Raw genomic sequence first — 14,143 nt, forward strand, 5'->3', positions numbered from 1 at the left:
CAAACTCATGTGATAGGATAATTAGTGCACGCTTCCGCTACCAACCCCTTCAGGCGGAAGTACCCCAATGTCGGACACGATGTCCGGAATGGCAGGGATGATGCCCCAACCCCAAACGACGGCGGGGATGATGCCCGGGTACTACAACATGTACCCGCCTTGGTATGGGATGATGCCCCAAATGCCCAGGGTGAGTGCCCCCCAATGCCGGGGATGATGCTCGGAATGCCGGGGATGATGCCGCCCCAGATACCCGAGATGATGATGCCGGGGATGATGCAGGGCTCGCCTGTCGCTGCCGGGAGGGGGGGGAGTATGCAGGGGGTCCCCCAATCAACGATGGACAATGTCTATCGCCCCTATCTGGATTTACTATCGACGGACAACCCCCCAAGTACTCCTCTCGAAACTCAGTTCACTGGCATCGAGACGTTCTCGATGGAGGAGTTGGGGCTATCTCCGATCCGGGATTCTCCTACAGACGCACCAACGGCGACAGGGAGGATGGGGAGGACAAGGAGATGGAGGGGCATGGGACGGGGCACTACCTCGCCTGCAGCAGGTAGGGATGTCAATGTAACCCGAAACCGCGGGTTGGCCCGAATAACCCGATAAAAATACAGGGTTAGGGTTGTAATTTCCAAGCCCGAATTTAAAATCGGGCCATTCGGGCTGACCCGTTCGGGTTGTCGGGTTAGGCGGGCTGACCCGTTCGGGTTACGGGTCGGCCCGTCGGGTTGAAGGCTTCTGCACATCGAGCAGTTTTTGTAACGATCATAACTTTCTCTATAAAGCTCCGATTGAGGCGTGCAATATATCCACGCGAAGCTCTTTCGAAGACGAAGAGAATGATATGTATTAGAGGTTTATCAGACTTCAAAATCGCGAGAAACATTGACTCAAACAGGGCTGCTACACATCCACATATTTTGTGTACATTTTCTAATCCATTTTCTATCATTTCTCAACAAACATGTAAACATACCAAAATATAGAAATATAATCAAAATAATCCAAGACAACCCTCTAAAACCATGCAAAATCCAAATACGTCAACCGACTATATAAGATCACGAAAAAAATCACTATGTGGTTCATGGATTCATAAATACTCGTATATAAAAGCTTTCTTTTAGTATATTTCCAATATAATAGTGCAAAGTATTTTGACGCTGCTTCGTCATTGAATTATGCGTATTTTGATGATTCTTAAAACAAAGATAAATTATTATTTGACTTATTTACAGTTGGAATAAATTAAATTTGACCAATCATAATTCAAGAAAACTTAGAGTTACTCCAATTAGCTAGCATCTTGATAATTCACTCTTATGAAAATTTTATTTAATATTTTACGAATTGATTTATGTTTGAATTTTGAAACAAAGTGTTGATTTATATTTTAAATACATAAACATAAACATACTATTGATAGATATTTTGTAAATAATTATTTAATGAATAAGTTATTTAAATTTAAATAACTTAATCTTTTTTAAAAATATTAAAGAAAATTAAAAATATGTATTTCATTATTGAATGATTAATTAAAAATACGTATATAATTAAAGAAAATTTAAAATACGTATTATTTTTTAAAAATATTAAAAGAATTAAAAATACGCATTGGCCCGAATAACCCGGTGGGTTAGCCCGAAACCCGAAGGGTTAGGGTTAGAGTCGGACTTTTATAACCCGAAAAAATCATAACCCGAATAGCCCGTACCCGAATGGCCCGACAACCCGAATGGGTTGGCCCGTACCCGAACGGGTTGGCCCGATTGACATCCCTAGCAGCAGGGTACGATGGTGAGGCGGGGGCCGCTGATTTCAATAAATGATAAAGTAAAAGAGAAGAGAGAAGATTTCAATAAATGAATATTAATTATTTCTATATGACAGACGAAAAAGGAGATTCAGCCTATTTCTATACGGAGGAAGTATGTTAATTTTTTTTCTTTAGCTTTTTAATATATCTAAATCGAACTGAATCAATAATTAAATTTTACTTATCAAATGTTGAATCAAACCCAACCAAAATCCAAATAGAGTCCAATTTTCGAATTTCGATTTGGTTTAGATCGAATATTCAGTTTTTGAGTATTTGCTCACCCCTACATGCAACAGAACATTATAATCTCGTCAAATGAGAGTAAGAAAAACTCTAAATATTACTTTCTCCGTCCTACTGCACTTGAGTCGTATTTTTTTAGGTTGTTCCACTATAATTTAGTTATTTTACTTTTTAGCAAAAAGCAATAAATCTCTTCACTCTTACTTTATTATTGTTTTCATCTATTTTCTATCCATTTAACTCATTTAATACAATTTTCTATTTTTGTTAAATCTTGTGTAAAAAATGGTCCCAACTATATAAAGACAAAGGGAGTATAAAAAGTAGTTAGAAAACACAAATTTTAAATTAAACTAATGAAGATTGTGTAAAGAGTATGAAGTGAACTTTAAACGTTAATGGTTGCAGATTAATGAACTATTTGAAGACCAGGTTATACAAATATTGGTTGCAACTATTACTTGGAGAAGTGGAGCAGTAATGCCTCGAGTAATATAGAATTACATGCTCTATATTTCCTCTTTCAATAATTATAAAAAGATGTCCTTGGATTTTGAAGGAAAATTAGAACGGTTTTGCCGAGGCTTTCCATGAAGGAAAGTGGGCCTTCTTTTGAATAAATTATCTTCATTTTCAATTATATTTACCAAGTGTTTAACAAACTTAAATTTGCTTCATTTCTGTTACACCAGGAAATTCATATCTCACGTCTCAGTACAGTATAATATGGCATGATACACATCTTAAGTTAAACATAGTACATACTACATGTAAACAGGTTTTAACTGCAGATGAATTTCCTGGAAATTTTTATTGCGTGATAGGCGTAGCAAGATGAGTTGCGTCTCCCCAACCTCATCTCGTTCAGATGGATGATTTCAGAGTGGGATATGCACTGCTGTGTTCAAGATCTGCAACCAGAAAGGGTTATTACAGGCATGAGAGACGCATAAAAAGTAGAGCAGACGTAGCTTTGATGAGCTATTTTGTGATATGAGGAAGGAATCGAACAAAGTGATCTGAACTATATCGCATGTAAGACATATAATTGGGAATTTGAAGGATCAGACGACTAAAGATGCTCAAAATGTTTTATATATCTAGGATAAGACTCGGGCTGTACAAGTGTCATGTCTCCTATCATCATCAAGATTTTAGCATTAATAAGCCTGTTGTAGGAAATTCTGCTGCTTTCATAAGTGAGATAGAGTTTATGAGGGACAGGTTTATGAGGTGATGTACTGAAAAATATGGTGTATAAGAGGAGGATAGAAAATTGAACTTACTTGACGAGGCAAGATCCGGCAAGGAGACATAGGTGGGGCATTTCGATGAAGTAAGTGTGCCGCTGTTTGTGGTGGTTTCAATCACACAATCACGAGGCTGCAAAAAAAAACGAGTTATGACAATTTCAGATTAGTGACTATAGTCAGCAGTCAAATAATTAAGTCAAAAGAGATTATAGCAAGTAAGAGTAGGATGGGAAAAATAAATAATACTCCACTAATGATAAGGGAATTAACAGGATATGGATACAAAACCTTAAAAGTCTTATCGAAGCATAAGTACAGTTCCTCCAAAGCACCACTTGAGCATTCAACTTCTGGCGTTGCCTTGAACGAATTTTGAATGGCTGAAATAATGCCTCCAATCGGATATTTCTCAGAATTAGACGCTACATATCCTTCTTCTGCCAGAATTTCCTGCACAGGGTAAAATACATATCAATTAAGGCGGGGGAGACTTAAATGGAAAATAAAACATGCATAGCTGTGATTGTAACAGTCATAATCTGAAATGCTATTCTCCAATTATATAGGCACTATTCCATGGAAATAAAACTAGTATTAGAAATTTACTATACTCCAATGGAGGTAATGCCCCTTCTCCAATATATACTGCTCCGTCCCACTCAAGATGTCCACCTTTCCTTTTTAGTTTGTCCCACTCAAAATGACCACTTTCTATATTTGGAAATCCATCTCTCCTTTCTATCCTCATTAAAATATTCAATTACATTTTTCTCTCTACTTACTCCATCTAATAACTCCTCCTAAAATCCCTTGCCACTCAAGAATGTGGACATCTTGAGTGGGACGGAGGGAGTATTAATCATCACAAACAAGTCGGGCCATATCATTAGTCAACTGATCACTCGTAACCAATATTCATTATATGTTCAGTTCATGTCTCACGGGTAACCTGTAGTTGTCTGGAAAAAACTAAACCCTGGCTGCAAGTCACTTAGAGAAACCAGCCTATATTAAAGGCAAAGAAAAGAATAGGGACCCTTGGTTAAATCCTTCAATGGCAATGGTATTGCAATTTACTAATAATTTTTAATGACGGGAGTAGCTAGGAAAAAGGTTATATCATGGACTCAATATGATTATGAGTTCAGATACTACATACCAAGAACCATCATTGGGAATCCCTCACTTATATTAAAACTCGTCCATTTTAATACCCAACCAAGTAACCTTTAGCAGTTCCTAGCCATGTCTCCATAGGCATACCTAGATAGCATAACTCAAACTCTGTTGTGGGATACTGAATAAGTGCATGTATGCTAAAAACTACGGTTTGGGTTTGTTGGAGCTCCTAAAAGACAGAGAGGAGGGTGGAGATGGATCTTCTTTGTTTAACGACTGGAGAGCACAAAATAAAATTGAAGATGTTGACATTGACTTATCCGTTAACTGGCACATGCTACACTTTAATACTTTAACTAGCTCAACGTTCATGAGGATCTATTATTGTTGGAAACAACATGAGAGCAGAACCAGCAGGACCCACATTGACCATATCTTGATAAAAAGAATGCTCATAAAACTAAGTCAAGGCTATTTGATCAAATCAAACTTTCCCTTAGAAGCAGCTCCATAAATTTGTACTTTATGAGCTTGTGATTACTTCTCATTAAGAGGCAAACAAAGGGCAATGCAACATACTAAATATCCATGACTGTACATAAAAAGCCTGAATGAAGACATACAGAATTTTCAAGGGGCAAAGCAAATACAAAAGCTTTAATAGGGATAGCGCCATACCGTGACGTTATACTTGAAGTACAAATTAAGAGTTGTCACAAAGTAATTGTATTCATCTCCTGTTACTGAAGCAGCACATGTTCCATGTTTTTCTACAGACCATTAACAAAGAAAATAGTTAGGTTCTTCTGCAATAATTTTACAACATATAAAATACTATATTATATGCACAATAAAGAATAAACACAGACAACACGTGTTTATACGAAACCAATGATTGAGATTCTGAAGTTCTGAAAATCAATATCATTGTACATCTCGTAGCTACTAGGAATGCGGTATAATTCAGAATGAGGGACAAGCAAGGGTATGCACAACAGTACTTTGGGTGGTATATGGTATCAGGCTATCAGAGGTAATGCTTAGTGACTTAGGCAAAACATTTGAAGAGTGCATTTGGCTTGATAATTAGAAAATTGTACTGTATGATGTAAAAACTCTTAACATAAAATTAAGGAGTATAATGAATTCTTGTTACAAATATAGATATTAAGAATTTGAAGTGAAGAAAGGGACATTTCATTAGACAAACAACTAAGACATTAAAAAAAATATTTATGTTGACTAACTGACCATATAAATCACCAAAAGCCTTATCTGAATGTGTAATGGGGTCACCCATGTCAGTGATCCAGATTGTGTACCCTAGTGATGCAGATCGAAAATGACAAGCATGAATGACATATTCCTAGGAGGAGGAGCAATCCTGGTAACTAGAGTACATCTGCTTTGCGCAGCACAAGCACTTAAAGATAGTGGATGGTTCAATTAGTTCAAATGAATTTTACTAGAACCAAATTTCCCTATTCGAAGTGTAGGTTCTTTATGTTAATTGACAGATGAAGAACCTTACATGAAAATTCATAAAGACTCTTGTATTGTGACATACATAAACTCAGGTACATGAAAACACCCAGGGCTCAATATTATATTCTGCTTCTCCGGTTGTACATAAACCTAGTAGATAGACATAACAACACCTACAGACTTTAAGAGCAAATCATGCAAAGTTGCAAAGAATTTTCAAGCTTCTTGATGATTTATGAAATAATTTGGTCTATCTAGGTTTTTCTATTATAAGGTCAGGTTGCTGAGAATTAAAGCAGAGTTGGAGGTGAAAATAGGATTATACCAATACTAGTATACAGGTTCGATAAGTCCAATCACATGTAGTCAGTATCATTAAAAAATGTTACACGGAATATAGTGCTGGCCTAGTCCGGGCGGGAGACGCAACCAAAATGACTAAAAGAGAGATAATTATTTATGCCATAGCAAGGATTTGGCAATTCAATTGCTATGCGTAACCAGAAACATTATCTCAAGTCAATGTCAATCTAAACATGTGCAAGTCAGCGTGTGTATGATCAGCTTTCTAAGATTAATAAAGCAGGATTAGACAAAATTAGAATCTGTACTTCAAGAGATGCTTACCCCACTTTTTTCCAGACGATTGCAGTCCCAAAATGGCAAAAAGGAAAGAAGAACTTATTAGTTAAGTGAAATATTATCACAAATTCTTAAGTTCAGCAAAGATAATTAACAAACCTCATGTTCCCAAAATAATCCTTTTCCACCATGGCAGTTCTTTGATTTACTGCAGCTTAAAGTTGGCCAATACTTATACAGTGCCTCACGCAATGTTGAAATCTGCGTTAACAGGTTTCATAAGATATGACAATGAGTCATAATAATAGTAATAGCAACAACAACAATAATTTTTTATGAAGGGCAGTGTTCATTTTCCAGGAGAAGTAAACACATCCCTGTGTTGCTTACGGAGTAATTAATACTGGGAAAATTGAGTTTCATTAAATCATTTTTTGTAGAACTAAACTAAGGACTCCGAGAACACAAATTATTAGGATTGTATGAAAGTAAAGACCCTGAAATATGATAGGGACCAGTAAAGTTTGAAAAACCACCCATGAAGACACTCACTCTCCCCCTCTAACCAAACTTAAAACCAAATTTTGTGAAGCCAGTGAAGCTTCTAGGAAATTGTCTTACTCAGGATATTAAACAATGATATATCTAGTGAGTCCACAAAAGGAACTAATATCTTGGTTATCCCTGGCAGCAACCAATGTCCTTCACAAGAAATCAAATGATGAGACACTACTAAGGGCGCAAGTATTTGCGCTCCACTTCTCTTTCCTTTGGCCAAATCAAAGTGTACAAAAATTTTATTTGCACGAAAGCACATAATATTTCTCATATGTTTTCAAACTATAGCAATTTTGTACCTCTGTAGCATCAAATTTTTTACCCGAGCAACACGAAGGCCACGTTCCATCATTGTAATCAGCCCAAAGTCCATCTGCAAAGAAAAATGCAACATCTCGTAATCTTAATTTGCATCACTAAAGTGGATAACAAATTCATTTATCATTATTTATATCCAATATTTTGATATACAACATTCTGTTCTGTGTATGCTCATGCAGATGCAGTACTCATAATTGAAAAAGCAAATATATGAATACTCTAAGTTTCAGACTTCAGTGTAAACCATGTAAATCAGTGCACTTACGTATTGTAAACCCCGTGGGTCCATTTGACCTGCACAAATAAATTAGAAAATTGAAGTAAGGTTCATAGCAGTGAGCAAAATCAATCTACACTAGCCAATTATCAACAACCGAAGCCAATACATCTAAAACAGAACGAGCAAACACCTAACACATGCAAATTTTGGGGAAACTTAACAATAAACAAGAATAGTGAAATTACCCCCGGCAGCAGCCATTTTGGGCACAACATTTACTAGTTTTGCGGCAGTAGGTGCCGGGCCACTGGAGGGCGAGCTTGAAGTAATCGAACTCCCTCTGCTCGGCAACTCCTCTCAGCAGCAACTCTTCTTGAACATCGCCGGCATAGGCTACCGCAACGCAAACCAAACCAATCGATAGAACCAGTGCAAAAACTAGGTGCCGAGGCGCGAATTTGAGCGGCGCGGTGAGATTAGAAGGGATCATGGTGTTGCCTGAGGATGGCGAATTGATCGAGATTGGTTAGTTTGAATTGCGTGATGAAATAAGTCTCTTAGAGTTGTTTATTTATTGTGAAAGTCCACGGATTTTAGGACTGGTTGGTGTTGGTTACTTAGGGTTCGTTTGGTACCCATGTTAGTCCATGTTAGGCCTCCCTATCTACCCCAACTTCCTTGTTTGGTTGGCATGTTAGCTATCTACCTGACCCGGATCTTCCATCCCACGACCCGACTGAAACGTAGACACGGGAAACCAAAATGCAGATAACTCAATCTCTAGTTTAACCTGCGATAGGGAGGAAGAAAGGAGCTTGAAGCTTTGGCATTTCACCCAATTGACTTCCATACCCCTGACCTTTATTCTCCATTCACTCCATGGATCGGCAAAATTGCAGCACAATCAAGTAGCACTTGCTGTATCGCGACGCGTTCATCTACAAAATTGGTTTGGGTCGAACATCGTGGTTGCCGTTGGTGGTCGTCTGAATTATAATTTCATAATGGGCTTAACCAATTTCTATGTATAAATGATTTAGTCGCTACTCGGAGACTCCGCCGAATCGAATTTCGTGATTCATTCGTCAACGGGATGGAGACTGTTGGAACTCATGTTGCGAATTCGGAATTGAAGTCCAGTCATCGTGATCACGTTTCGCATCTTTCTCTTGATATAGGAGGTGATCGCTTGTTTAATTGCTGGATATCCTTCGTATGCAATTGCAGTTGTTGCTTTTGTTTGATTTGCGACTGCGATTGATTACCCTTTTCCCATTTTCAATTGTGATTTGGGCGCTTCCTAGTTTAATTATACGAAAATGCCCGTAAAAAAGCAATCTTTTCAAGTAGTAGGATTTTTCTTACAAGTTACTCCGTTATGAGGAAATGTTAAATTCGACTTGTCGAATTTTACAACTTGGATTCAAGATCATTTATCATTCTGCTTGGTATAGTTTTACTTCATTTATTGATAATTTCCAACTTTGTAAAGCTGTACCCTCGGTGATGCAAAGTTTTAAAATAGTGAGTTGATGAACCAATCAAGATTTTGCATTGATCTTTCCTTTATTATCTACAGGTTCTCTAATAAAGATGGTTTACTTCTCAAGTGGCAGTAGCTCCTCCTCCTCTGATGATGATGAGAAACACAGCTATTTAAAGGAGGGAATCTCACTTTGAATGAAATGAACTCAGTATAGCCAAACTTTTCTGGGATTGTTGTGGTAGATTGTTGAAGGTAATCGACATTTCCCTCAGCTTAATTTGTATAACTAACTGTATGAATCTATCATCCAGGATTCATAATTGTATTTGCGTATTCATTCTTTGATGAATATTAGCTGAGAGCCCATGATTTTTCTGTTTCTAAAGACTGCTTCTTTTTGCAATTTTGGACTTCTTTGAACACTTTTATACCGAAAGCCTTGCTTTCCCCAATTATGTAGTAGAGATTCTTGAATCAAGATTTTACTTTTGATTTAATTCATAAAATTACTTGAACATATGTGTTAGATTGTTTTCATTTCATTTATGCTGGAATTCCATGTCAAATTAAGTGATTTATCTGTATAGCTAGCTAGTATCTTGTTTTGATGGTTGGACAATTTAGTTGTACTGACCGACCCTGTTTATGGTTTTTTAACTTCACTATCTTACACAGGTTTAGATTAGATGGCCCGGGAGAAAACTAGTGCAAATCCAAGTGAAGAAAAGGCTAATGAACATCCTAATTTTCTGGCTCAAGGATTGCGTAATTTCACCTCATACTTCCCGAAGAATGTTGGTTGGTCACTGCCCTCACTTTTACTTGAAGAATGGAAGTTCAGTTCTTGGTTTGAGTTTATGTGCCTGCCTTGTCTTTGATGCAGCAGTTTAGTTTTGAAAAACAATGAGGATAAAATCGGGAATGCACACTTGTATCTCTAGTTTCGTAAACGCATACCAAACAGCGTGTTTATGGAGGTGGGGATATGTGTCTGTGCAAACAAACATAGGCCAGAGATTGCTAACTCTATCACTAAACCTGATATTGGATATTACATCTTCTTAACCCATGTTAGGCCAACATGGGTAACAAACGAACCCTTAATATCGTTGAGAATTGACTATTTATGTGCCGCGATTAAATGTAAAAACTGATTATTTAATATATAGTCGATAGTTTTGTTACTTAAATTACACGGTACATTTTTCGTATATTTTACTGTTTCATTACATTTTTTGTTAAATGAACAAGAATTTAAGATATAAACACTTAAATATTTATGTTTGCTACTACTTGATATCGAATCTCGTATGGTCATGGTGTTAGAGAAATTAAGTAATCAAATGATATCGACAACAACGCTATTTCGTATATTAAAAGATGGGTCCTCCGCTTTACAAGGCTATTTATTTATTGCAATTCTATTGATTGATTCTGATTTTGGGTGGGATTTTCGACAGATCCTCTGATTTATTGTAAATCAATAATAATGTGAATATGTGATTTATAAGGGTGTCCGAGTCTACCCGGTTGTGTAGAGAGGCCACCGGATTGCCCGGGTGACCCTTCCTCCAGTAGGTGGCACCCCCAGGATTCCTTGGCCTGATCCTTCGGCTTGGACTATGTGTACCATTCTTCATTCTCCGAGCCTCGTGTAGTTGAAACGTCATTGATCTAATTAGAGACCCACTTATATCCATCCTTCATCGGGTTTGGCTCATGATGCACGCCACTCGCGGTCGCAGCAAACCTCATTTCTATCAATGCATTCGAAGAATGAATACTTTCTTCAAGGCAATAACACCAAGTGTTTATGGTTGTAGCTGAATTGCAGTGACTTCTAGCATTGCATTGTAAGTATGATGGTTTAAAGAATTATCTCTACCCTGATTGGATTGGATGTTACAGTTACTGAGTAACTAACACTCAGTATTCCCTCTATTAGATGCCAAATATTGGTCATGGATTCTGGTTGATAACTAAAATAGTCTAGTCTCTTCACCAAAGATATCTAATTGTTCACATATAACTAAATCTTTTTTTTCCTTATATATGGTCAGCAAATCATTTTAATCATATCGTACAAGGAAGTGTCAGAAAAAATTTATCTTGTACTGGAGGAGTAAAGCTTATCTGGTGAACTTTTCTATTTGTTGGAAATTTTATTCCAGTTGATCTTTCTAGCTGAATTTTTTAGTATCACAATCTGTTGTCAATGCTTGATAGCATTTGTATCATCTTTCAAGAGATTGATGCTCATTGTAGCCTGAGAAGAGCACTCCTATGATCATTGCTGGAAAATCAAAGAATGAGTCTAAAGATATGGAGGAGAAGCATAAGGACATAGACAAAGACAAGGACAGGGACAAAGAGCACGGAGAAACATCGGCATAAAGATCGAAGCAAAGACAAGGAAGGACACGGAGAAGAAAAAAAGATAAACGCGACCATCATGATCCTGTTTGTGTAATGATCCATCCCATTGAGGTTGTTGATGTTTTGATTGTGGATTGAGTATGCACTTGGTGATATATGTATGTGTTTTTTTAGTATTCTACTTGAGCACAAAAGTGGTGACAATGAATGTGTGACAATATATGATGAATAATTCATCTGAATAATTGTGTATGATTATTGTTTTTGGCTTTGATAAATCATTCATATAGTTGAAGCTTTTGCATTCTTGGCTTCAATCACGGAAAATTTTACTGCTATGATTGATTGCTAGTGCTAAATTTTGGACATGTAACTATGATGATTTAGCTTTTAAGTATCATGCTTCTATTTCAAAACACAAAATCGGATATATGGAACCAATTTTGAAACGGTGTTACAATTTCGAGTGATGATGAAAATGCATTTGGTTCGAATTTTTTAATATATTAGTAGTTTCTATAAATAGTGTGTAGCGAAGATTAAGGAAAACGTAAGAGGCATTATATGTATTGATAATTAGATAATAGAATTTGAAATATGGGGGATGAGGTTGATACGTTGTTCGTATTTAAGATTTTATTCATTTATTTAACAATTTATTAAGTATTCAAAAATTTATGAAATGAAATGAAAGTTGTCGCATATTGAATTGGGTGTGGCCCCAAAGGGTGGACCGACCAATAATGTTGACATTTTGAGACATAAATGTGTGATTGTATGTCCACCTTTTCATTTGTTTGAATAATTATATATGACTCTTTTCAAGATTCTTTTTAGGGCAATTTCTTTTAAATGAGACGAGTTTGGGCGCATTGTTTTTAAAGACTCGAGATTTTAAATTTATAATTTTTTTTTTTGTAGAATTGCAAATAGTAGTATGTTTGAATTTATTTAATCACGTCGTCTTGTTTTTTAGGTATTGATGTGAAAGTGCGATTATATGGCAAGAATAGTTTCCCAAATTGAAATGTTCGTCAATATGAAATTGAGTAGTCTTATCTTCAAAACTTTTTCCATTTATGCATGGAGAAAGAACGTGGGTTTTGTAAAGCAACCATGCTTCTCTCTTTCCCTCGATACGTATTAATTTTATAGTATTAATTTCCTATCTTTTACAATAAAAGATATGTTGATCATTAAGTATTTGGAAAGGACAAAAATGCATGCACCAACTCAATTTCCTTTTCCTTTCCCCTTTTTCTTTTCACTCCTTTTGATGGTATACTAGCTAGATATTCACCAAGATAGAATCTTTCTCTTTACTAGATTATTAACATCAAAACTTGCTATGTACTAATTATATTATTTTGCCGCATAGCAATTTGTGACACCACTCAATATTATCTAAATGGAACACATAAATATTTATAATTTAATTCAACCATATTAGGCACAACGTATATCATGATTTTATTATTTCCCTCCCTTTCATCATAGGAAACTAAATGAATCTGATTTTTTTAGGATATTTTAGATACAAAAAGTACATTTAAAAGTGATGATGTGTGAAAATTGAACACTTAAAGGGATTTGTGTGATTTGCTCATATTTGTAAATTTATACTTGCAAAACACTGTATGCTCTAAAGCCATCTGCAATGCTGTCTCTTATCCGTCCCTTAACTGTCTCTTAAATTACTATTCTTAGGCCCTATTATACTTTTTACTCCATCTATTAACTAAGGGACAGAAAATGCAACCCTCCATCTCTTATCCGTCTCTTAGCCATCTCTTAAATTACTATTCATTCATTTTCATTTTTTATTTTTATTTCCAACAAATTAAATTAATAAAAACACATTTCATTAAATAAAATAAATTTACAACATAAAATTCTTTAAAAAAATTAAAAACATAATTAAAAATCCTAAAAAATGAAAAATACATAATTTAATTTCTTCCGCTCACTCTCACTAATTCAAAATCTTTAAAGCTCAAAGAAGCAGAATAACGACGATGATGTGCGTCTACCGGTTGCCAAATTTTGCCCAAATGTACTCAATTAGATCATCTTGGAGTTGGGCGTGGGCGGTAGAGTCACGTGTCCTTGCTCGAATAGACAATCGTTCTTATATAGACGGATGCAGTCCACTGCGAGGCGGACTACTTGCGGTAGAGCTTCCGGGGGCTTCAGGGTCGAACCAGTTTCCCGCCTCAGGTCCTTCGTCTTGGACAATCATGTTGTGCAAGATTATGCACGTATACATGATTTCGACCATACTCTCCATAAACCACGTACGAGTCGTGGCTTTGATAATGTTGAAGCGCGCTTGGAGAACCCCGAACGCCCTCTCCACATCCTTACGAGCAGCCTCCTGCTTCTGCGAAAAAAGAGGCTGCTTTGCGTTCACAGGCCTGCTGCACGTCTTCACGAAGGTTGGCCACTTCGGGTAGATGCCGTCGGCAAGATAGTACCCCATTTTATACCGCCGGTTGTTAGCGATGAAGTTGATGGCCGACGCTTTATCATCCAAAACTCTAGCGAAGAGGTCGGATTGTGGAGCACGTTTACGTCGTTGTTCGATCCGGGGACCCCGAAGTACGCATGCCAGATCCATAGCCGATAGTCGGCAACGACCTTGAGTATAACGGTGGGGTGGGTGCCTTTGT

General features: G+C 36.8%; 1 protein-coding gene and 2 long non-coding RNA genes across 3 annotated transcripts; 2 read left to right on the forward strand and 1 right to left on the reverse strand.

The window, feature by feature from the left end:
- Positions 1-2,727: 2,727 nt before the first annotated feature.
- On the reverse strand, positions 2,728-8,212 carry LOC121762553 (ribonuclease 2-like). Its single transcript, XM_042158455.1, has 9 exons — positions 7,858-8,212; positions 7,658-7,686; positions 7,371-7,444; positions 6,673-6,774; positions 6,559-6,562; positions 5,125-5,216; positions 3,616-3,777; positions 3,361-3,457; positions 2,728-2,985 (listed from the first exon to the last, which is right to left on the reverse strand). Exons 1-9 carry the CDS (start codon positions 8,100-8,102, stop codon positions 2,939-2,941), a joined length of 852 nt encoding a protein of 283 aa, XP_042014389.1. The 5' UTR covers positions 8,103-8,212; the 3' UTR covers positions 2,728-2,938.
- Positions 8,213-8,359: 147 nt separating this feature from the next.
- On the forward strand, positions 8,360-10,282 carry LOC121762554. The gene is made up of 3 exons (XR_006042251.1): positions 8,360-8,793; positions 9,192-9,350; positions 9,774-10,282. It is a non-coding gene; the product is annotated as an uncharacterized LOC121762554 (long non-coding RNA).
- A 337-nt stretch (positions 10,283-10,619) lies between these two features.
- LOC121762555 lies at positions 10,620-11,719 on the forward strand. The gene is made up of 2 exons (XR_006042252.1): positions 10,620-10,951; positions 11,364-11,719. It is a non-coding gene; the product is annotated as an uncharacterized LOC121762555 (long non-coding RNA).
- Positions 11,720-14,143: the final 2,424 nt, after the last annotated feature.

This window comes from Salvia splendens, chromosome 13, assembly GCF_004379255.2.
Source record: "Salvia splendens isolate huo1 chromosome 13, SspV2, whole genome shotgun sequence".
Taxonomy (NCBI): domain Eukaryota; kingdom Viridiplantae; phylum Streptophyta; class Magnoliopsida; order Lamiales; family Lamiaceae; genus Salvia; species Salvia splendens.